General features: G+C 44.4%; 1 protein-coding gene across 5 annotated transcripts in view; it reads right to left on the bottom strand.

Annotated features, from left to right (window-relative positions):
• The window catches only part of PIK3AP1 (phosphoinositide-3-kinase adaptor protein 1), a 115,764-nt gene extending 91,983 nt beyond the window's left edge, over positions 1 to 23,781 (bottom strand). The window contains exons 1-3 of one of the 5 annotated variants that reach the window (XM_081823711.1): positions 23,627 to 23,748; positions 16,436 to 16,595; positions 14,586 to 15,002 (exon numbers count right to left, since the gene is read on the bottom strand). In XM_081823711.1, coding sequence (XP_081679837.1) covers positions 14,586 to 15,002; positions 16,436 to 16,463 — 445 coding nt within the window. In that variant the 5' untranslated portion in view covers positions 16,464 to 16,595; positions 23,627 to 23,748. Of the gene's footprint in view, positions 1 to 8,475; positions 8,612 to 14,585; positions 15,003 to 15,164; positions 15,321 to 16,435; positions 16,678 to 23,626 lie in introns of those variants that run through there. The other 4 variants (XM_081823712.1, XM_081823710.1, XM_081823709.1 and 1 more) reach the window with 4 other exon arrangements.
• Positions 23,782 to 24,547: the final 766 nt, after the last annotated feature.

Raw genomic sequence — 24,547 nt, 5'->3', positions numbered from 1 at the left:
CCTGGGTGGCTCAGTTGGTTAAGCGACTGCTTTCGGCTCAGGTCATGATCCTGGAGTCCCTGGATCGAGTCCCGCATCGGGCTCCCTGCTCGGCAGGGAGCCTGCTTCTCCCTCTGACCCTCCCCCCTCTCATGTGCTCTCTCTCTCTCATTCTCTCTGTCTCAAATAAATAAATAAAATCTTTAAAAAAAAAAAAAGATTTTTAAAATTTATTTATTTGACAGAGAGAGACACAGCGAGAGAGGGAACACAAGCAGGGGGAGTGGGAGAGGGAGAAGCAGGCTTCCTGCCAAGCAAGGAGCCCGATGAGGGGCTCGATCCCAGGACGCTGGGATCATGACCTGAGCTGAAGGCAGACACTTAACCATCTGAGTCACCCAGGCACCCCTCAAGACCGCATCTTAAAGCAGTCATGACACCTTGCTGATTCGCAACAAGCATATGGCCGCCTCAAACCCCCAGCTCTTTTTCATGTAGACCAAGGAAGCCAGGACTTTCTCTCTCCAATGCTACAATTGAAGAATTCAGTTTGTTTTTCTGTGGGGGTGGGAGTGGGAGGGGGGATGAAGTTTGGGACCTAATTGCAAATAAACACTTAGCCTTGTTAAATATCATGCATTGGCTTGGGGCCAGTGTTCACACCAATTGAGACTGTTGTGACTCAAGATTCCATCATCAATAGCAAAGCTTCCCAACTAGTCTACCAAATGGAATGGGTTACAAATGTGCCAGAATATTCATTCCCTCAGTTGTTTGCTTGGTGGAACAAAGGTTAGGGCTCTGAACCCACGTTAGGGGCTTCCAACTCTGATAGCCTTATCATCTTCTGAGTATTCCTATTTTAAGTCTCCATAGTTATGGTAACATAGGAAATTCAGTTTTTCATAACATAAAAGTATTTACTAACAAAATGATCATTTACAAAATTGGTCTCTTAAACATCTCTGCTTGCTTAATCATGGTGTATATTCTCATCCATTAGGTCACATTTTTATTGCTTGTTCTCATTCAGATTTAGGATTTCTCTACAACAAACTATAAATGCAGTGTGATTTGGTTATATCAGGTTATTCTAGATTTTGCAAAAGATGCAGAAATTTATGAGGTTGTTGAAAGTAATGTTGGAAAACTGAATTACACGTAAAGCCACTGTCCATTGGCAAGGGTACAAATCGACAAGAAAAAGTCCACAGGAATGCTGCCTAATAATCAAAAGTGAATTATGGGGCACCTGGGTTGCTCAGTAGGTTAAGCGGCTGCTTTCGGCTCAGGTCATGATCCTGGGGTCCTGGGATCGAGCCCCACATCTGGCTCCCTGCTCAGTGGAGAGCCTGCTTCTCCCTCTGCCTGCCACTCTGCCTACTTGTGCTCTCTCTCTTATCTCTCTGTCAAATAAATAAATAAAATCTTTAAAGAAAAAGTGAATTATAAGAATACATAATGATTGAGAGGAGACTTTGAAAACTGTAAAAGTCAATTACATTTCAATACAACTGTTTTTAAAAAGTCAAATGTGAACTAAGGAATGTCATCTTGTGCTAGCATAAAACTGTCAGAAAATTGTATTCAACCCCTCTTGCATAAAACCCAGCAACAGCTGATTCAGTCTTTGTGTGGCTTAATAATTAGCATATAGCTGAAATTATAATCAAAACTGTTATATGATCAAATTAACTTACTTTCTTAATGTTTAGTTTTGCTTTTCAAAATAAAGCCAATTTTTTTTTCGGTATTTACTACAAAATTTTGACCTCTGCTTAAGAACATCCACTTTACCACTTGACCTGACCCTTTCCCAGGATCACGGGTCTTTGGAACTAAACTCGTGTCACATTTGCCATCACTGCAACTTTCAGCCGTGGCTCCTTGCCCCCCCCACCACAGAAACAGAAAAGTTTCACCCCTCTGCCTTCCCGCATGACAGGCCTTCAAAACTCGGAAGACAGTTTCCGTGGTTCCAGTAAAACTTCTTTTCTCCACAAACATATTTCCTTTAAACGTTTATCATCTGACAGAATTTGAAATTCTCTCATTCACTCCATTCAGTCATTCAACAGTTTCCTAAGGGCCTACTACGTGAGAAGCATTGCTGGAGACACTGGGTATACAGCAGTGAATGGAATCCCCACTCTCCTGAGGCCTACATTCTATTGAAGGGACAGTAAACAAAATGATTGGATGGATGGATGGATGGATGGATGGATGGATGGATGGACAGACGGCTGAATATCTGTATGTGTCTCCCAATGAAAGAGTAAACATGTATCCAGGTAAGCTTGACTAATGCAGGATAGAAGAGGAGCCTCTTCTCTGACCCCAATACTTCTGTTCATAAACCTTCATGTGACATTTACTGTTTTTGAAGGGGACATTGCTCTGTTGACCATGTTGCTCGCCTCCAACTAAAACCACTAGATCTTCTTACAAATGCTCCTCTTAAAATGTTTATTCCTTCACTCTGTTTTGTACAACTGTTCGATTATTTTCTTGGACCCTGTGCTGAATTTTATATTGATCCTTATTAATTTCCAACTTATCTTTAGCCCACCCTTCTAACCAAGAAACCTTTAGATGAAGTAGAAGGTGAAACTTTCAAATTGTGGGAACATACTAACATATACACCTAACATCACTGTTGTCTTCAAATTTAAGGAAAGAAGCAAAATGCTCATTTTAAAACAGAGTGCTTGAATAAAGCTACTCTAAAATTTTAGACAGTCTAACCATTACTCTGAGAAAAATGACTCATGTGCCTGAAAGCCATGGTTAACTGGGCTGTGTTATCATTAGGTAACCATGTGCATAACTTTTTTTTTTTAGAGACAGGGAAAGAGAGAGAAGAGTGGGGAGGAGCAGAGGGAGAGGGAGAGAGAATCTTAAGCATGCCCCACACCCAGCAAAAGGCTCATTCTCATAACCCTGAGATCATGATCTGAACCAAAATCAAAAAACTTAACCGACAGAGCCACCCAAGCGCCCCACCATATGCATAACTTCTGCCACCATCCAACCTTTTCTTCTCTTTTTCAAGGTGGATGCTCAGGAAACTCACTCTTTCCTTAATTGATGCTATGAGGAACTATCAAAGGGGACCTTAGGATATCCCAGGTCCCCTTATTATTCAAAAGGAGCTCTCAGACTTCTGCCTCATAACACTGGACATACCTGGCATTAAGTAATTAATGGGACAAATGGTGATTCAATGGCCTTCTCCTTCTAGACACATAAACTTTGCAAGGGCAGGAATTAAGTTGACTTTTTCATCATGTCTTCTCAGGACCTTGCAGAGAGCCACCCCCATGGCAAGCACTCCATAAGCTCAATAAATATTTGTTGAATATAAACATAAATTAAGTTTCATCTCTGCCACTAACTGTGTAACATTGGTAAGTCCTCAAATTCCTCTGGGTCCCACTTTGTTCATTTTAAAGTACAGGGGTAGGGCCAGATCATCCCAGTTTCCTTTTCTAATGTTAATATTCCATATCTCCATCCTGTGGACTCATTGGCTCCCCTGCCCCTATTCTCCCATCAGAGACTCTATTGTTTCCAGAGTATGAACAAGTTATAACCACATGAACACCCTAGACCATGGAAGGGACTGGGGGGAAACAATGTTTAATGAAGGGTTTCTACAACCTCTGGGACACTGATTTCCAAGTGTATACAAAATAAAAATAAACACTTAGGCAGCCAAATGAGTGTACAATTCTTTCAGTATTAACATTTTTCCCAAAAAACTTCTAACACAAAAACACTTCACAATTACAACCGGAGACCTCTGGCTACACACCAAGGCTTTGAGAAATGATATTCAGAAAGTCCTAGAAAATGAAAGGGGTAATTTGTTTCAGAACAAACAGGTTGACTCCATCAGGAATGCTAAATCCGTATCCTGCAACAGAAATGTTTCCCCACATTTTACATGCTCAAAAAAAATGGGTCAGCAGCTAACATGAATATTTTTCTATCTGCTAGCTTTGATGGGTGTCTATCTTTCTGTAAGCCTTAACTACAACTATGGCCTCAAACATCAACTGTACATGTAAAAGGAAACTTATTTAGTCCAATTTTAAAATTAGAGCACTTTCATTTCATCATCAGCCTCCCCTCTATTTCCTGTGTTATCAGATGTTCAAGAGAGAGCCAGCAGGCTGTTTGTGAAACTGGCAACTTGGCAGACAAAATATGTATGTTCAACCAGCATTCTTTTAAATCAGAACATGGTATGAGTCTAGACTTGTAAGAGTGATAGGGAAGATACACATATGCAGAAGGCATAAACCCAGAAGAAAAAGTACCAAGGAATTTCCAAAATGACTAAGCCAATTCTAGAGGTCTCTTTTGAACTCTACAGATGTCTTCACTTTAATGATCTCCTTTAAAGAAGACACACCCAATTTAATCTCTGCTACGAACAGACCTACCCATACCCCCCATGGAGCAAACAATTCCGACTGTTAGTTTTTATAACAGCATACTGATTCTTTTGTGGGGACAGGATGTCATACCTGGTACGTTTTTAAGTATGGACACAGTAAAAAAGATGTACTCTATTCAACCCTGTCTTGCTCTGAATCAGCTTAAAGTTTCTCTTTAGATACATCCTGACTACATGACACAAGACAAACCTGCTCCATGGAAATGGTTGATGATCCAAATGACACCAGCAGCATAGGACCCCTAAGAAGGATACTCATAAGAGGGATATCTTGGGTACCTGGGTGGCTCAGTTGGTTAAGCGACTGCCTTCGGCTCAGGTCATGATCCTGGAGTCCCGGGATCAAGTCCCGCATCGGGCTCCCTGCTCGGCAGGGAGTCTGCTTCTCCCTCTGACCCTCCCCCCTCATGTGCTCTCTCTCTCTCATTCTCTCTCTCAAATAAATAATAAAAAATCTTAAAAAAAAAAAAAATAAGAGGGATATCTTCCTCTCCTCCAATGGAAGCATTCAAAACGGGACCAAGAATAAGGAAAATGGACAACAATCCATGAATGCACCCACACATGTGGACATCCATCCAACCACCATCTACCGGGCACCTTGTGAGTGATAGGGAATTTGTATTCTATTTGTCATGCATAAAACATCAGCATAGTTTACACTTCAGTGTAACACATAGTCTATGTTTCTTAAAAAACATAAACACAGTGAAAATAAAATAGCCTCCAAGTGTTTATCCCCCACAGAAAAGGCAATTTTGTCAATTACTGATTTTGTTCATTTCTCGGTATCTTGGAAAACCAATCAACCACTGTTTGCCTAAATTTTACCAAAATGGCTAAATTAGGAAGTCTTCCTCTCAAAAGTCCATATGACAAGCCTACTGTGGTTTCTGTAATTTCTCCAACGGGCAGATGACGAGTCATATAAAGCATAAATCATCCTATTTCCTTGGCCGTCTCAGACACACTCTCAGTCATGTGAATGGCAGTGGAAACTAAATTGAAAAGCTGTCAAAACATCCTGTAAAAATAGGGAAATTAACAGACCCATTTTGTCATGCATATTTGCCCCCCATTTCCCCTGCCCCATTATCTTTCTATAGACTCACATTCATAAGTCTACACACAGACCATAATAAACAGTACGTGTAAAATGTTAAATCCGTGCATTCTTTCATTCCCACCCAGATAATGGCATCATGTTATATTCTCCTAAGACTAAACTTGGGGTAATGTCCATAAACCGGAAGCTTTTATGATGGCATTTAAGGTTCTGTTTAAAATTCTATTGTGAAGGAGAACTTGTTAGCCGAAATAAAACACTATACCTTGATGAAATTTTGAAAGTATCAGATTAAGACCCAGCAATGTGATGTAAGCCATGTTAAACCACACACAGTAGAACCACATGGAATTTCATTGGCTGTAAAAGTCTCAGATGAGTCAACTTACATTCCTCCCAGCTTTTTAAAAAGGACAAGAATGGATACAGAGTGACTTGCCCAAGGTAGCAAGAGCAGTTAGTGTTAGAGTCCGTGAAATATACACCCATATTCTCTTATTTCTTGTCATAAAGATTGTGGCACCCTAAGAAGACATCAATCCAAATCTGATTTGACAAGAGTAAAAATATGACTCAATGATAAGTAGCAGGCATTAGCCTGGACGGAGTGACTGAACGTGCAGACATCAGAGCAATAAACAAACCAATACTCTATCACTCCCCCTCACCCAGAAGATCAGTCCCATGAGGCTGAGAAAACGCCAAGGAAAAAAAAAAAAAAAGAAAAACACCAAGGAATTCATATAAAGGAATTTAACCTGAATTCAACCTACTTGGATTAGCTGGGGAAAAGCCCAACTCCTTCCTCTGGATCCTTGAAATCCCCACAACTCCATCATTTTTCTCTTTTAAGATTCCTAACTGAAAGTAAAATGTGAACATAGTAGAAAAAGAGAAACACCAGAGAAATGTCTAAGACAAAAAGTCCTCCATCCACCCAAAAGCAACTACTATCAAAAACGTCTTGTGTATCCTTCCAGGAAAAAAAACCTCTCTATGCATATATTGTTATAAACATAACTTTTTAAAATTATATATCTATAAGCACCCTGGTTTGATTGTCTTCACTTAGGTAGCCAGGAGCTCAGTCTCACTGGTCCAGATGAGAAACTGGTCATTTCAAGGACAGAAATCCTATTGTTAATCAAAGCTAATCTTGTCTTAACTGACACTGAACTTCTGGAGCCTGGGAATACAGCTAAATAGCTAACAAAATATAGAAAGGGAAGAAAGGAAATAAAAAGATAAAGAGGTATTATATACAGGCCAGCACCTGTCAGACAGATGCTCATTCAATACTTTCTGAATGACTTACTGTCCAAATATATGAATGAATGGAGAAACCAGGATAGGCATATTGTTAACACATGTGACAGTCAATGTATTAAATATTAATTGATAGGGACCCAATTCTCAAAAAAAGTGAGCACCCTTCTTGATCTACACTGTCCAATATGGTAGCCACTGGCCACAGGTGGCTATTGAACAACTGCAGTGTGTTCTCTAAGTGTAAACTATGCACCAGGTTTCAAAGACTTGGTATTAAAAAAAGATGTAAAATATCTCATTGATAATATTTATATTGATTATATGTTGAAGTGACAATATTTTAGATATACTGGCTTAAGTAAACCATATTATGAAAATTAACTCACTTGTTTCCTTTTACTTTTTTTTTTTTTCTGCAGCTACAAGAAAACCTTAAATTCCACATCTGGCTCACATCAGAACTTTTTTGGACAGCTCTGCTCCAGAACGTAGGCAGGCACCACTACAGCAACGACTATGTCTGTCCTTTCCCTGCTCTATCCCAGCACAGGGCATTGGAAGCAGCAGATGCCCAATGAATACATAGCAGATGAAAAGCTGGTTCTGGTATGTAGATAAGGCCATGAGTAGGCCTTAGACTGCATAGCAGGAGGCCCTTGTCCTGATCCTTTTATGGACAAACAGCTGTGTGACCTTGGACAAGTCACGGAAACTGCCTAGGCCTTGTTTTCCTCATCTTTAAAATGGGCATAAAAATAAGGTCTTCCTTACAGGAAAACTGCATGGACCAAATGAAAGAATATCTACAGAAAAGGGTAAAACATTTGTCAGGTTCCTCCTGAGTTCTAGTATTCTCTACTACCAACAGTTCCAGGAGAAGCAAGATGCAAAAAATACCGAAAGAACCGGGTAAGAAACTAACAAGTGAAATTCCTGTATCTACTATTTCCATCCCAGCGCGTGATAGAAAATTGAGACAAAGACTGGTGTAAAGGAGATTCTCCCAGGAATGGAAACTTGAACATTCATCACTCCCTCTTCACTGCATCTCACCAACCCACCACGGTGACAAAGGGACTTGCAGATACCTTCCTCGAGGGGCCACAGAAAAGCTAATGAACTGGGAGGAGGCGGCCATCTCTGGGTGGCTGACGAAGCAGCAGGGGCGGCCAATTGCACTGCGCCACCTGGGGCTCACAGCTCTGTGGGAAAATTCATAATCCTGGGGGCCTCAGAGGCCCCAGGGGGAAAGTTCCCCAGGCCCAAAAATCTATTTGCCCTTGTTAATTGTTTCAGGCGCAGCTAGGAGGGTGAACTTACCTTACGCTACATACAAGGCGGTCAAGGCACCTGGCAAGGGAAATCCAAAGGACCCTGGGAGAGGCTGTGGCTTTTTAATGAACAGCAGGATGGATTTCAGCTATCCGAGCCGGGCACCTTCTTCTCCAAATCAAAGATTATTGCAAAAGGGGAATAAGAATGTACTGAAGAAAGCCTCCTTCAGCAGGGGGCATTTAGGGAGCCTTCAGGAGCCAAATGCAGAGTGGTCAACCCACAGCAGAGAAAGCGCAGATCCAAACGCCCACAGCCTTGAGGCAGGAGAGCAGCGCAAAACTAGCCCATTTCAAGAGGCCAAAGGTCAGATTCTCCCCTCAGCCTCTGCAGGGAACCACAGAAGCCCCAGAAGTGACTGACTTACCATCAGTTAGGCCACCGCACGAAGGAGAGCAAGGAGAGCGCAATGACTTCCCCTTTGCTACAAGGGCCTGACCCTCCCCCCTTCTCTGAGGGCTGCTCCCTGTGACGTGGAAGCGAGTCATGCCGTGGCCAAGCTCCAAGCCCTTGGGACCTCTGCCCCGTGACCCGCCTCATCACAGCCCACAGGGCCTGAGCTGCTGCCTGCTCCTCAAAGCAGAAAGCCGAGGGACTGGGCACCAGGCAAGGAGCAGAGCCCCCAGAACACAGCTGTGCAGCAGAATCAACAGCAAGCCTTGTGGAAATTCACCTTCCTGGGACTAACCCCCCTGAGATTCTGGTTCAGTGGGCCTGGGGCGGGAGCCCACGCACCTACCCTTGAAACAAAGTGGTCTAGAAAACTCAGGGAAGCTTCCTCGTCCCTGATCCTGTTTCTTCCGCGAGCTTTCTTCATTCCTCTTGTCTCCACGTGGAATACAAGGGCAGTGAGTGGAGACTTAGGAGAAAGCAAGGCAACGTGGAGATCATTCTAGAGTCTGAAGGCCCTCAGTTCCAAAGAGAGCTGCTCCCGTCTTTGTATAAGTCATTTACACTCTCTGAAACTTAGTTTTCTTGTCTGAGGAATGGCAATAAAGCCATCTACCCACGTAGGGTCGTGGGGGTAATAAACACACATAAAATGTCCACTGCATTACTCTTAATGGCCAAAAAGCATTCATGTTATTTTTAGCTCTTTCTGTGAGGGCAATTCTCCACATGAATATGTCTGCAAGAAAAACTGTACATGTAAATAATTGGCTTAGTCAGGCATAAAGGGAAAGAAAAAAATTAAATTACAACAACAAAAAACTGTAGTAAGAGGGGCCATGGCTGGATTCAGGTTATAGGGAGATGGTAGAAAGATGCACAGAGCAGTGATGCCACCCTATCTCCAGGAGCTCTGCAGAGATAAGATTGGGGAAATCCATAGATTCACAAAGATTTAGGCACAAAGCTGCAGAAAGATATACTGCAACATTATTTATAAGAAGGGAAAATTGGCAATAACCTACAGGTATTTTTTTAAACATTATGATGAACATATGTTACTTCATTTCAGAAAAAAAAATGTTCCTTTTTAAATTTAGGAAAAGATTTTGGAATCCATTTGATGAGTTGAAAGCATTTTTAAATATCTAACTCTCTTTCTTCTAAACTCCAGTATAATATTCAGATTAGAACATTCACAGCAACAAAGGAAGGCCAGACATGGGCATATCCCTCTAAATGTTCCCCATGGGAACAAAAGGCAAAATACACTATAATTTTGGGTACCATTGGAACTTCTGAAGTACAAGGAGCATGGGGAAGGATAGAGGGAGGCAAAGGGAAAACAATGCATATAAAGAAGCAGGTGAGGGGCGCCTGGGTGGCTCAGTCGGTTGGGCATCTGCCTTCGGCTCAGGTCATAATCCCGGGGTCCTGGGATTGAGCCCCGCATTGGGCTCCCTGCTCCGCGGGAAGCCTGCTTCTCCCTCTCCCACTCCCCCTGCTTGTATTCCCTCTCTCACTGTGTCTCTGTCAAATAAATAAATAAAAAATCTTAAAAAAAAAAAAAGCAGGTGAGCTCTCCAGTGTAATACTGAATAATAGTAGAAGAATTAGGTTTAATGCTTCACTTCCCCCTACACACACACACACACACACACACACAAAATGATGAGATCTTTGGAAATAAAACTCAGCATCACCTAACAAGTCCTTTCCCACACACACTAACAATCTATTTTTGTATTCCAGGGAGATTTGCAGCAAAGAATGCAGCTCCAGTAAAAAGAGGAAATAATTTCTATGCTGTACCTGGGTTTTTCTCACTTCCTTATTTTAAAATAATCACCCAACAAATTAAAAAAAAAAATCCAGAACAATAGTACAGTGTTCTATGCACTGAGTATATATCACCGTAGACATTTTGGAACTAAACAATCAATTCAAGTGTTCGGAGTAACTTGCCATCTTCTTGGAAAACTTATAATGATATATTACAGTGCTGGGGGTTGGAAGAAACCTTCCAAATCATGTGGCCCAACCCCATCATTTTACAGATGAAGATCTTGGGAAGCAAGCTGCCTGCTCCAACACACTAAAGACTCTAATTAAAACATCTGCTCCATTTTAAGGTAGCTGACAAATTTGGAGAGGGGGTGGGAAATAAAATAAAACCTCCAAAACACTTTTTAGTGGAAGAGTAATTCATTATCAAATGAAGCAGCAGTAAGGATTGTGATGGAAGTATAACCCTACTCTAATGTCAGGACCATTTACTTCTGGAAAACTGAGATTAAAAGTTGCCAGAGCTCACACATCGAATCTGTGAGTAGAGGCAGGGAAGAGAACTCAGAAACCCAGCCCTGAAGTCTGTTGGCCTAAGCACCAAACACTGGCCTAATTTTATACCTAAACTGACAGGTATACAGGAGTCACTCTGATGTGATGGTGCCTCTACTTCCAGAAAAATGGAGACTGGAGAAAATGGTCCACACACTACAGAGAGACATGACCACTGACCTGGCAAAGGAAGGGGGGCTGAGACCCTTGCTCACATACTCAATGGACCCTTGATCAGCAGCATCAGCATCACCTGGGAACTTGTTAGAAATGTGGAATCTTGGGCGCCTGGGTGACTCAGTCGGTTAAGCATCTGTCTTCAGCTCAGGTCATGATCCCAGGGTCCTGGGATCGAGTCCCGCATCGGGCTCCCTGTTCAGCGGGAAGTCTGCTTCTCCCTCTGCCCCTCCCCCCTGCTCATGATCTCTCTCTCACACTCTCCCTCTCTCAAATAAATAAATAAAATTAAAAAAAAAAAAAAGAAATGCTGAATCTTGGGTCCCACCCAGATCTACGGAGTCAGAATGTGCATATACTGACAAGATCCCCACGTCCTCCTGAACATAGGAAAGTTTGAGAATCGCTTGTTTAGATAATGTAGCAGCAAAAGAAGTATAATAGACTATCTATAACCCCATTTACTTTAAGTTTCTGGAATAATTACCTTATTACCAGCTCTGCTCTCTAAAGCTTTTGATCTTTAAGCTTTAAGTTTTAAATGTTCTAAAATTTAGCCTAAATTTCAAATGGTCTCAGTGAATATCTTATCGAGTAGTCATGTTTTTCCAAAAGGTACCTCAATGTTAAGAAAAAATACATATATACAAATATGCTGGGAGCTTAACCATTTTTAAAGATTACATAGATTACAACTTGAGGTCTTCTTTTCCTGCTACTTTCTGCTGAGGTCATAGTAGGAACATGACCAATATTTCTTCAGGGGAAAGTTAGAAACCCCAGGGAGACCTGGTGAAGGAGGAAGACTAGATTCACAATAGAAATGTGTTCCTGGGGGCGCCTGGCTGGGTGGCTTAGTCTGTTAAGTGTTTGACTCTTGATTTCAGCTCAGGTCATGATCTCAGGGTTGTGGGATCGAGCCCCGTGTCAGGCTCTGCGCTCAGAGCGGAGTCTGCTTGGGATTCTCTCTCTCCTCTCTCTGCGCCACACCCCCCACCAAATAAATAAATAAAATCTTAAAAAAAAAGAAAAGAAAGAAGAAATGTGTTCCTGGTGAAAAAGAGGAATTTAATGTAAGGGAATTTTATGGTCAAGAGGCTGTGAAGGTCACACGGTCCAGCCACAGCTCCAAAGCTGAATCCCTTTAGGCCACATCAACAGTCTCCACTCACATATTTCCAGGGTTGTGGAACTCACCACCTCCAAAGGCAATCTGTTCCATCTTTGCACACTCTGTTAGAAAGGTTTCCTGAAATTTGTCTCCCTATAACTTTCAACAACCCTACAATCAGTAACCCCATAATTATTGTCCCTACCATTAATTCAACCCTGTTATCAATTTTCCATTACATTTCCCACTGGGATTTTCTTTCTTAACACAGAAAGTCAAAGATACAAGTCTCATGTATTTATGTATTTATTTCAATGAGACTAGGGCATGTTGTAGTAGAGGGGTGTATGAAAATTTTATTTTTTGCTTTTATTTGAGGCACCTTAGGAAAACCTCATGTGTACAAGGAAAGTATTAAGATAAATTATCACAAGTTATAGAGAATATAACTAAGGGTATAATCATATCAAAAACCTAGTTTGGGGTAGTACTGTTCTTAAACACTGTTTTAACCCTAAGCTTCCTGGGAGTCAAAGCAGGTATGAAATGGTGAAAAGAAGGTAATGCTTCGGAAATGTCTGAGACTCTCTGGCCTTGGGGAATCATAGGTTATCAACCCTGGATAGTGTCTTAGAGCAAGTCTTATTCTGGCCTCTCACAGAGAAGGAAACGGAAACCCAAAGAGGATAAGTGACTTGCCCAATACCGGGCACCTAGTTAGCACCATGGAGTGTGCCTACCGCTAGTCAATGCTCTGTTTGGCACACTGCCAGGCTCTGAGTCTGGAGTTTGTTAAGGAAGTTTGCCCAGCATACAAACCAGAGATACAGCAGCACATTACTGGGCCGACCAAGGGCAATGGCTATGGGTACCTGAAAAGCAAACCTAAGCCATCCTGGCTCACACAGACCCCTCAGGTCCCAAAGTCTGTAAGTCTAACACCAGATAAGAAAGTTATATTGGCGCCGTAAGCCATCCTTCTTCCTTCTCTTTTCTAGAACTCCATTTGTCCCTACCAACCCATTCATTCTGAACTGCAGAGTTTCCACTAAGAAGCTTATTTTAATCTCCCATTAAAATAATCTCTTTCTGATGACAGGTTATTTGTTCTCAGAACAGAAACACCACCGTGAAACACTTCATTCTTTTGGAAACCCTTGAAGCTAAAGGCTCATAGCATATGGAGCCAGAGTCCTTAGTAAAAAGTAAATGATTCTTGATCGATTTACCCAGGCATCTAAACACTGGGCTCACTGAAACAATACTAAAAGAATCCCTTCTATCATGTATTTTTTTTTAATAACACCACTGGAATCACAGACCTGTTCCCCTGAAACAAATAATACATTATATGTTAATTAAAAAAAATTAAAAAAAAATAACACCACTGGAATATTTTAAAGAACAATCTGTCAGATCATGCAGCGTAAGATGCCAACACGTGACAATATATGCATGGAGCCCTGAATGACGGGCTGGTGGGTCACAGGGGCCTGCCCATGAGATCATAATGGACCACAGCAGGGACATAAGCCCATCCACAGACATAACTACTTGTGTTTCAGTTCTTTGTAAGTTTAGGCAGATCAAAACTCCCTCAAAGCAATGAAGAGCAATCATGCAGGATCGGATTATGTGCTTTTTCTATCACTGTGTTCTTCTGAAGTAAAAAAAAAGCAAACCCTAGAAGAATCTCTTATCCAGGTGACACATCTTTTATATTAACACTAGTCATTTATATCACAAATTAGCCAGGATCCCACTATGTTAAGAAATCTGGTCATATTTATTGGTTTAGAGCAGCCTATTGCTGGATAAAAGAATCGAGGAAGCTACATCAGCTTTTTAAGCTCAGTGGGAATTAGTGAATTCTTGATTCAGTTCATCAGATGAGATGGGGTGGATGAGCCCAATTAAGGCCCGAGTCCCAGCAGGGATAATTGAGCACCGTTAAATCAACTCATAACTGTCCAGGCTTCTTGGCTGGCATCAGGTATGTAAGATCTCAAATGGCGAGAGAACAGTGATAAACACAGAGCCCACTCATAGCCCACAGTGAGGCAAAAATAGAAAGCAAAAGAGGAAGAAGAGCTGTGACATGCCTCCATCCCAGAACGCATCTTCCGCTACTGTTCATCAGAGTGTATGTCACACTTCCTGGGGCCACTGAAGTCAGGAGCCCTGGCAGAGGGGACCAGAATCTTCCCACTTTAAAAGGAGAAACAGGGCAAAAGACAGAAGCTCGGCTACTGGGAAATAGAGAAGAGGGGTATTTCTCTATAAACACGTTGTCCAAAGTGACACATTTTTCCACAAAAATCTTAAGGGCCCTGATGATAAAATGGAAGCGGCTCACAGGTTTGAAAGCCGCCTCACCTGAAACACTTGTGGCCTGGATGAGTCTTTTTTTTTTTTTTTTTTTAGGGCTTGCTTATCTTTCCTTGAGAAGACACCCTTACCTTCGGAAATGGCCTTCTTCACCGCTGCCACGTAAGTCTCGGGCTCGTCGTCACAGGTGAGCTCCTGCCAGTGCACCCAGTCCGGAAAGTAGTCCAGGAACTCCGGGCCGTCCTGCACCCCGCAGAGCAGCCGCACCATGCGCTGGGGAGGGTGGAAGGCTCTCTGCAGCAGGGGCAGCAGGGCCGGCTGGCAGAAGCACCGCACCAGCTCGGCAGACAGCAGCACGACGACGCAGCGGGAGCTCAGGAAGAAGTTCAGGTCCTTGGCCGAGAAGGAGGCGTCAGGGCTCAGCCTGTAAGTCAGCGTCTTCTGGCTCCGCACCTGCCGACTGGACAGAAAGAGGTCCTGGAGGTATTGGCACCACTCCTTGGCATCCGGGCCGTAGACGAGGAGGATGTCGCATCTTCCAACCGCCCCTGAGCAGGAACAAGGCAGAGAAGAAGCACGTTAACACACCTGCTCCTTCTGGGGCTCACACGACCTGCACGACAAACCATCCAGACGGGGGTCCTGGCCCCCACCATCTTGACAGAGCTGTCAAACCCTTCCCCTGCTTCCAGGCTCTGGTCCAGCCATACCTGTCTCCCTGCCTCTGCCCCAAGATGCCATGCCATTTCAGAACTTTACATAAGCTGTCACTTCTGCTGGCATGCTCTTCCACCCACAGCTGACGCCGGATACGATGACGATGATGATGATGATGACAGCAACAGCAAGCACCTTATATAGAGCTTACTATGTTCCAGATGCTCTTCCAAGCACACTGCCTAGTAAGCCCATTTAATCGTCGCAGCAACCTGATAAGGTAGAGAATACTATTAGCCCCGTTTGAAAGACGAGAAAATGGAGGTTTGGCAGGGTACATAATTTACCCGTGGTGACAGAGTCAGAATCTGAACTCAGACACTTTGGCCCCAGAACCTGGCTCTTTCCCAAATACAGTGATTATAAGCACAGGTACTGAATCAGGTGGCCAGAGTTAGCATCTTGGCTCTGTGAATTATTAGCTGTGTAACCTTAGGCAAGTTACTTAAATATTCTAAACCTCAGTTTACTCATCAGGAAATGGAAATATAATGGCAATATTTATCAGTGTTTTGTGAGCATTAAATTAGATATTTCAGGGGCACCTGGGTGGCTCAGTCGTTAAGCGTCTGCCTTCGGCTCAGGTCATGATCCCAGGGTCCTGGGATCGAGCCCCACATCGGGCTCCCTGCTCGGCGGGAAGCCTGCTTCTCCCTCTCCCACTCCTCCTGCTTGTGTTCCCTCTCTCACTGTCTTTCTCCGTCAAATAAATAAATAAAGTCTTTAAAAAAAATTAGATATTTCATATAACGTGCTAAGCACAGCGCTTGGCATGTGGTAAGCTCTCAGTAATTGGTATCTGGAGTCCTCATCCACACAGTAAGAGAAACAATGCATGAATGTTAGCAGCAGCTGTGGGTGACTTAATACTTTGATCTCCGTAATACCATTGGGAGGGTGTCCCTCACCTCACCTGTGCTGGGACATAGGCTTTCTTCTTCTCATAAAGCATAAGTGCCAGAAACAGTCCAAAGCCTCAGAGAAGCAGTGAGTTAAAAAGAGCTTCGGGGGATCACTTGGCCCAAACTCCTCATTTACAGATAAAAGAAACATTTCATCTGGGAAGATGAAGGGACTCAAATTCACACTCAGCAAACTAGTCACTAAGCCGGGACTGAACCTCAGGCTCGTCCCCTGGTCCCCTGTGCAGTCCCCCCAGCAGTCCACCTGCTACCTCCCATCAGGGATTCGGTCAAGAATCTTACGAGTAATAAAGCATATCTTCCAATTATCAAAGTTCAAAGAAGCTTGGCTCTTAACACACCTGTTACTACTGTTAGAGGAGGCTTCATCTCCCACCAGCTCAACAAACTGTCCTTCGTGCCTTGGAAGGGGTGAGCGCAGAGGAGTCTCCACACGTCGGCACAATACAATAGGGATCCTTCCTCCCACTCAAAGAAGGAAGCTGCTCAAGTCTGGTGAAGCTTGGGAATCATGAAAGTTGTGGATTGTCACAATTAAACACCACCCCTGGACCACATTTCACTGAGTAGTTCCTAGCAAAAAGGTTGGAGGCAGGACTGGGGGTCAAGACCTGAGGCTGTAAACTCTGAAAACATCATGGGAGGACTCCCCCTTCCTATCCCATCTTCCACCATATTCAAAGTAAAAACAATGACATATAATATGTAAACCCAACACAGTTCTGATTTCCCCAGGGATAATATTACCAAATTTTTAAAAACAGCAAATAAAAAAAAGTTTGGAGTTTCTTTTTGGAGTCTCTGTTTTGCTGGAGCCCTAATCCAGGGCTAATATAAAACCCAACAGGCTCTCAGTAGGAGCACATTGAACAGCCAGGGAGTGCTTTAGAAGGGGAGGTGTGCAAATTTTAAAAGAAATCAGTTTTAGAAGGTAATATGGGGTGGGGGGGGAGGCAATCAGCAATTCTGATGATACCACGGCCTTCGTGGCTCTGCAGAAAACTCAATTCTGAGCATGGTCTAGTTCAACTGTGACTAAAACAGTCCATTTTAGGCTGCTTACACTGGTCCCAAAGTTTAAGCAGATTAAAGGCAAAATTTTAATGTATGGAAGGCAGTGTTGCAGCCTTCCATAAAATAAAATCTTTGCTGATCTCCGCGTCGCCCCCCCCCCCCCCCATGTAACAGTTCTTTGTACTTCAATGGAGAAATAATTTCAGGACTATGGAAGGAACAAGATTGGCCAAGCAACACAACTATGGAGCTCATACTGAGAAAAGTAGAGTTAAGGCATCAGAATATGTTTACCTTCTTTCTGCCCCTCTTTTCTACATAGTTGGTTTATCCTCAGAGGTGAATGTTCTTCTAAATGTAAAGTGTTAATGCACATGAGTGTGCATGAGCTTGGCCCACCAGGTAGGCAATGTACAAGACTTTATAGTGCATTATAATAGTAAGGGTGTAATGTTAGCAATCTGTGCTTAGAATTCAGTTAAAAGTGCAAAAGTAAAAAGCAGTAGCCACCAACACTCCCTACCTATACCAACAAATATACTAGCAAATAACATGTCAACAATTTTTACAAATGGGCTGGAAGGAGAATAAGATCTCAGAGAAGGCTGGCTGTGGTCCCACACATTAGTGATGAAGCCATTGGGGATGTTTTCTTTCTTTCTTTTTTTTTTTAAAGATTTTATTTATTTATTTGACAGAGAGAGATAGCGAGAGCAGGAACACAAGCAGGGGGAGTGGGAGAGGGAGAAGCAGGCTTCCCGCGGAGCAGGGAGCCCGATGTGGGGCTCGATCCCAGGACCCTGGGATCATGACCTGAGCTGAAGGCAGACGCTTAACGACTGAGCCACCCAGGCGCCCCGGGGATGTTTTCAATAGATGGTAAAGAAATAAGGAAGAGAGAAGAGTATTTCCAAGAGCATAGTAAGTACTCTTAAGAAAGCAGCTCAGATCTTGGAACAATGACTGACTTAGCAGGAAAGCAGCAACTTTAGAATGCCCTGACATGTGGCTGTGAGCGATGTATACCACTTTTATGAGGAGACAGTGACCCAAAGCAAAGCAAACCAACAATTTCAAATGACAAGTTCCGGGGTCACTGAGGGAGTGAGTATTCATTTCACCCTGGATCCTGCCTCAACACGACCTGTTCTTCTGTTAACAGCACCATACAACATCCGCTGGGCATTAAAGACCTCTAGCCATCAAAGAGAGTGCAAATTATTAATAATGAGGGAACTGGGTGTGGAATATATGAGAACTCTAATATCTTCAGTTTTTCAATAAATCTAAAACTTCTAAAATAAAAACTTTAAAATACAATTTAAATTAAAAAAAAAAACACTTAAAGGGTTAGCCTCTTCTGTATGGAAAACATTGAAAACGTCTCATTCCTGGGGTTCTGGTGTTAAATTTGACACCCGCCCCCCAACTCCTTTGAGCAAAAGTACTTGAAAACGAAGTGGTTAGTGCCTCAAGACTCATTAATATGACAACGTACTTGGTCACCCACTTGTGGTGTGACTTGAGACCAGTATACTAAGTCTAAGCAAATTTTGCCTCAATGTAAATGAGGACAATGAAATCTATCACCTTCTTGAATTTTGCTCCACTGCTGAAACTGAAAGCTGGGGAAATTCTAAAAAAAGTTCCAAAGTGGAAGTTAAAGTTCCTCCATGATATGCTGAATAACACAGGACCAAACACTTTGTCAGCAACCCTCTCTTGTGTGGGGACATCCCTTTTGTTAACGATAAATCCCTGCCTGTAACTGTAGGTCATTTCCTCACATGTGCCAAATCAATTCTCCCAGTTTGTTTATTAAGAAAAATGAAATCTATGATCTCACTGATATGTGGAATTTAAGAAACAAAACAGAGGATCATAGGGGAAAAGAGGAAAAAATAAAACAAGACGAAACCAGAGAGAGAGAGACAAACCATAAGAGACTCTTAACTATAGGAAACAAACTGAGGGTTGCTGGAGGGGAGGCGGGTGGCGGAGGGGGTATGTGGGTGATGGACATTAAGGAGGACATGTGATGTAATGAGCACTGGGTATATATAAGACTGATGAATCACAGACGTGTACCTCTGAAACCAATAATACATTATATGTTAATTAATTTAATTTAAATTTTAAAAATTAAAAAAAAAAAAAGAAAAGAAAAATGAAATCCATGAGGGCACCTGGGTGGCTCAGTCCATTAAGCATCTGCCTTCTGCTCAGGTCATGATCCCAGGGTCCTGAGATGGAGCCCTGAGTCTGGCTCCCTGCTCAGTGGGGAGTCTGCTTCTCCCTCTCCCTCTGCCCCTACCCCCTGCTCAGGCTCTCTCTCGTTCTCTCTCTCAAATAAATAAATAAATGAAATCTTTTAAAAAAGAAAAAGAAAAATGAAATCCATGAACCAACAGGCATCCATAAATCCTAAACAGAAATGAGAATGGGCCTTTGTCCTTGTAGAGCTTAAAGAACAGACTGGGCTATAGGTGAAAGCAATGGGTAACAGCGGGGGGGGGGGGGGCGCTGGTGGCAACAGGTAGTGACGGTGGTGGTTAAGAAAGACAGTGACTGAAAAAAAGCTTCCTTAGAAAGATTCAGAATCCATCTGAGAAAAGAATAGGGAGGAAGTGGCAGGCAGCTTTTCAAACCACCCCCAGCCCAGATCATTTCTTTAGTCTGCAGGTGACTCTGGTTCCCCATCCATCTGCCCTGAGCATCCTACTGAAGAGGGATGTGCACTAGGGGAAGGTGACTAGGATAGGGAGGGGTCTAGTAATGACTCACATAAGGACTTCCAGACTCTGAAGGTTCCAAGTTTAGAAACTTGACAGGAGTATTGAGGGACCTCAAGAATCAGATGTGAGTTCAGATCACAAAACATTAAATGTACCTTCAAACCCTATTATCCTCTAAGTCTAGGGATGGGTAGAAAAATCTGGAGATAAGAGAAACCTTGGAGAAAAAGGGCAAGAAAAGGTATGCAAGCTTTCTTCAAAGATCTGAAGGCTGACACATGGAGGAAAGGATTGTGGTGGTTCACCCAGCCCCAGACGCAATCACTTGGGGAAGTCACTTATGGTTTCTTTGTCTCCTTTCTCTCATGTGTAAATGCAAGAGATACCATCAGGAACCTAGAGAATATTCCAGGGTAGGCTGATTCCATTTCATTTTATCTTGCTTGCCATGCTCTTTCAAAAACAGGGAGCCAAGATTCTCCTTGATTTCAATAAGAAAAGATGTCTTTCAAAAAAATAAAATCTGAATGCTTATCCTTCAGCAAAAGGAAATTTTAAAAGACCACATAATTCAGCCTTAAAAAGGAATGAAGTGCTGACATATACTACAACTTGGGTAAACTTTGAAAATGCTATGTTATATGAAAGAAAACACCGAAGACCACATACTGTATGATCCCATTCACATGGAAGTCCTGAGTAGGGAAATCTACAGACACAGATGCAAAATTCAGGACTGCGCAGGAGGAGGGAATAAGAGGGTGATAGCCAAAGCATACAGTTTCTTTCTCTTTCTTTAAAAGAAATTTCTATTTCATAAATGTATACCCCCTTCACTCATTTCTCAAAATGAGTGTCTTTTTCAGGTAATGAAAATGTTCTAAAATGGACCATGGTGGGGTCTGCACCTATCTGTGAAGATACTAAAAAAACAATGAATGTATACTTTTTGGTTTTGTTTTGTTTTTAACTGTATACTTTCAGTGGGCAAAGTGTATGGTATGTGAATTATATCTGAATAAAACTGTTTAAAATAAGAAAATGGAGGAGGAGGGGGAAGGGAGGCAGAGGGAGGAAGAGGTTGAGAAGCAGAAGATCACATGGAAGGATGACCTAGGTGACTCCACACCCTCTCATATCTTGTCAAGAGGTATTCTCACTGCCACCATGGGTCCTTGCACCTCCAGACCTCAGAGGGCCTCAGGGACCTCAGAGGCCCAGCTCCCACTTGCAGGACCTAAAGCGGTGTCTCGCCACAGCGCATGCTGACAGCAGGAGGGTGTGACAGCCCTAACCATTATAGACATCGGCAGAAGCCACTACAGAGCCCATAAATAGCCCCAGTTTGGCCACTGTGCTCGAGTCCCCATCTGAATGGAAGCACACTCTTCTAGCCCCTTCCGCCATGCCCTACTGGAGTCATACACACAGGACACTAGACGAGGGTGGTTTTCTCTGTCTCCTCTGTCCAAAGGCTCTCCCAGTTTGCTGTTTCTTGCACTTAACAGCCAGAGCCTGTTCTCAGCCATGGAAAGAGGTGGGAGCTTCACCAACCTCATCTCCTACTTCCCCCCAATCACCCACCTACTCTACCACCTGCTCCCTGATCCTTAAATATACCATATATACCCATTTACTGTTCCTCTGAATGGAGCACTGTTCCCCCCACATAACCTTTCAGATCTTCACTCAAATGTTCCTTTCTCCATGAGGCCTAATCTGGCCACCTTCTTTAAATTTATAAACCCAGGGCGCTTGGGTGGCTCAGTTGGTTAAGCGTCTGCCTTCAGCTCAGGTCATGATCCCAGGGTCCTGGGATCGAGTCTTGCATCGGGCTCCCTGCTCAGCGGGGAGTCTGCTTCTCCCTCTGCCCCTCCCCTCGACTCGTGCTTGCTCTCTCTCTCTCTCTCTCGTAAAAATAAACAAATAAAATCTTTAAAAAATAAAATAAAAAAATAAAATTGTAAACCCAACCCCCTCTACCCCCTCTACTGCTTTCCCAATGCACTTATCATATTGTGAATTTCCTTATCAAGCATATTGCCTGCCCTCCCCCATATTCCATAAACTCCATGGGTAAGTAGCTTATGTCTGTTTTGATTGCTGAATATACACCTGACACCTGGAACAGTGCCTAGAAACAGTAGGCATGCAATAAATATTTGCTGAATGAATTTCCTCTACATAACTCTGCTTCAGCTTTTGAACGGAACATGTGGACTATAAGCCTACTCTTACCACAGTACAGCTTCTTCTAACCTCCAGAGCCCCACGTGAGAGCCACAAGGCTAAAACTAGCTACTTTCCCATTCCCTTTAAAGAATGAGCCTGTATTACCAAAGCTAACAGAACTCTTACCATTGACCTTCTCCACACCCCACCCCTCACCCCCCACCCCCAACAACCCTCTCACCCCCAACAACCCCCCAACCCCCGCACACTGCCCCATAGACCTCAGGGGATATGGGGACAGTTGGCTCTTCATTCTAGGATCTGCCCACATCCTTCAAGAACAGTATCTTCTACTGGCTAACTAGATTTTAGTTTTCAAGAGACGTTTACATCCTGTTTATACATGTTATCTCTACTAAAACATCAGAAAATGGGTGAAGAAAATACAAGTAAACCCACTTGCAAATACAGTAACTCTAATTTTCTCACCTAGTAATTCCCTGTTTACTTATCCCTTTTTTTTTCTTTTTTTAAGATTTTATTTATTTGACAGAGAGAGACACAGCGAGAGAGGGAACACAAGCAGGGGGAGTGGAAGAGGGAGAAGCAGGCTTCCTGAGGAGCAGGGAGCCCGATGTGGGGTGGGGCTCGATCCCAGGACCCTGGGATCATGACCTGAGCCGAAGGCAGACACTTAACGACTGAGCCACCCAGGCGCCCCTACTTATCGCTTTCTTGCACAAGACTGTAAACTCCCTGAGAGCAGAGACCAGGTTGTCCTGGTCACCACTGAGAACACATGTATGTGCACAATAACTATCATAGTGCATAGTAAGTGCTCCTTAGTTGTCTCTATTACCATCATTATTACGTGGTTTGTCCTGAATCTTAGAGAGTGAGTAACTTTGGCAAGTGTACACACCCATGAACCAGAGAAGAATCCAAGACAAATCAAGAACCCAGGACTCCTCGTACCTTTCGATGGGTAGATTACCCAGTGGCCTTCACTTTTCCCCACTCCCCAAAGTTCTGCAAAAGACGTAAGAAAACTAAAGCTAACGGAATGGTGTTCCTAGATTTCTACCGAAATTCTAGACGAAAAACAAAGCCTAGGACGGGTAGAGGAAGGGGGCTTGCGAAGGTGGCCCAAGGGCCGCCCGCGATCACCCGGCGCCCACCAGGGACTGCCTGAGCGCCCCCTATTGGTCCAATGGGGCCCTAAGAGAAGCATTTCCCAGAAGCCGACAAGTCGGCGCTCCGCCTTGTTTCCACGGGACCCCGGTTCACAGAGTTGGAAGAACAGAGGAAAGGACCCTCAGAAGCAACTAGAGCCAGTCGGAGAGAGGAAAGGAGACTTCGAAGACGAGGGACAGGGGAGGTGCAGGCGGGGGCAGAAGAGAATCGCGCGACAGGCTGGGAAGGGGGGGCGTGGGAAAACCGGGGCGGGAGGTTTGCGCCGGGGAAGCGGGAAAGCGGGAAAGAGCAGAAAGCGCACAGATCCCGCGCGGAAGACGCAGAGCCGGGAGCGGGCGAGCGCTCGGACGGCTGCGGTGGGCGAGAGGGCGAGCCAGCGGGGAGGCTCGGGAGAGGGGCCCGGGCCCGCCTACGCACCTGAGGCTGCCATGGCGCGGGGCGCAGCGCACCTGCCCGCTCGCTGCGTGCGCGGGGCCGGGCCCGGCGGCGTCCCGGGGCGCGGGGCGGCAGCGGCGCCGGGCTCCGCGCAGCACCAGCCGCTGCTCTGGCGCTTCCTCCCGACGGGCTGCGAGGACTGGCCGCGGGGGCGTGTCCACAGGACCCGCCCCGCCTGCGGGGCACGGCCCGCGGCACCTGCACCCGCGGCCGTTGGGGAGGGGAAGTGAGAACCCCCACCGCGGCCGAGCCGCCGGCCAGCTCCGCGCACGGCCCCCGCTGCTCTGTCGCCAGGAGGCAGGGGGCGTCGCGCCACGTGCGCCCCACCCCCGGCGAAACCAGCCTGACTGGCCACCAAAGGGCAGCCCTAGGCGGAGGGGATGGGGAAGGAGGGAGAAGGTGGAGCTGCCCGACCTCTATGACCTGGGGTGGGGGGTGTATCTGAGCACAGCTGGCCAAGCCATCTCCCCCTCCCCTGGGGCTTTCTCCCTGAGCCGCCACCCGGGCAGGAAAGGGGAGGGGGCAGGAAGGGGAAGAAGCACCTTCCCTGGCACCTGGCCTTGGGTGCTTGGCGTTGCCCTTGATTACCCTCCAGTGACTTTTCTATAATTCCTTGGACCTGGTCTCCTGATGGCACGTAAGCGCTAAAGATAATCTCCTATGATAAATGCATGATACAGTTATTGCCTTTTATGCCTTTGAGGTGGGACCTATCGTGTCTTCATGTGTGAGCTGAAGAAACAAGCCAACGCCTTGCTCCCTTGCTCAGATGCCCACAGGAAGTAAATGGTTCCAGCAGGCCTGAGTCCAGAGCTAGAGCTCTCCATGGGCCCTTGTACTCACCGGCCTGCTTTTTGCTCTTCTGCCTTTGCCTGCTCCTATAATTGATCTGAACAGCTCTGT

This window comes from Leptonychotes weddellii, chromosome 6 (assembly GCF_054177405.1).
Source record: "Leptonychotes weddellii isolate Sample4059 chromosome 6, ASM5417740v2, whole genome shotgun sequence".
Taxonomy (NCBI): Eukaryota; Metazoa; Chordata; class Mammalia; order Carnivora; family Phocidae; genus Leptonychotes; species Leptonychotes weddellii.
This window is presented reverse-complemented; position numbering and strand designations above follow the sequence as displayed.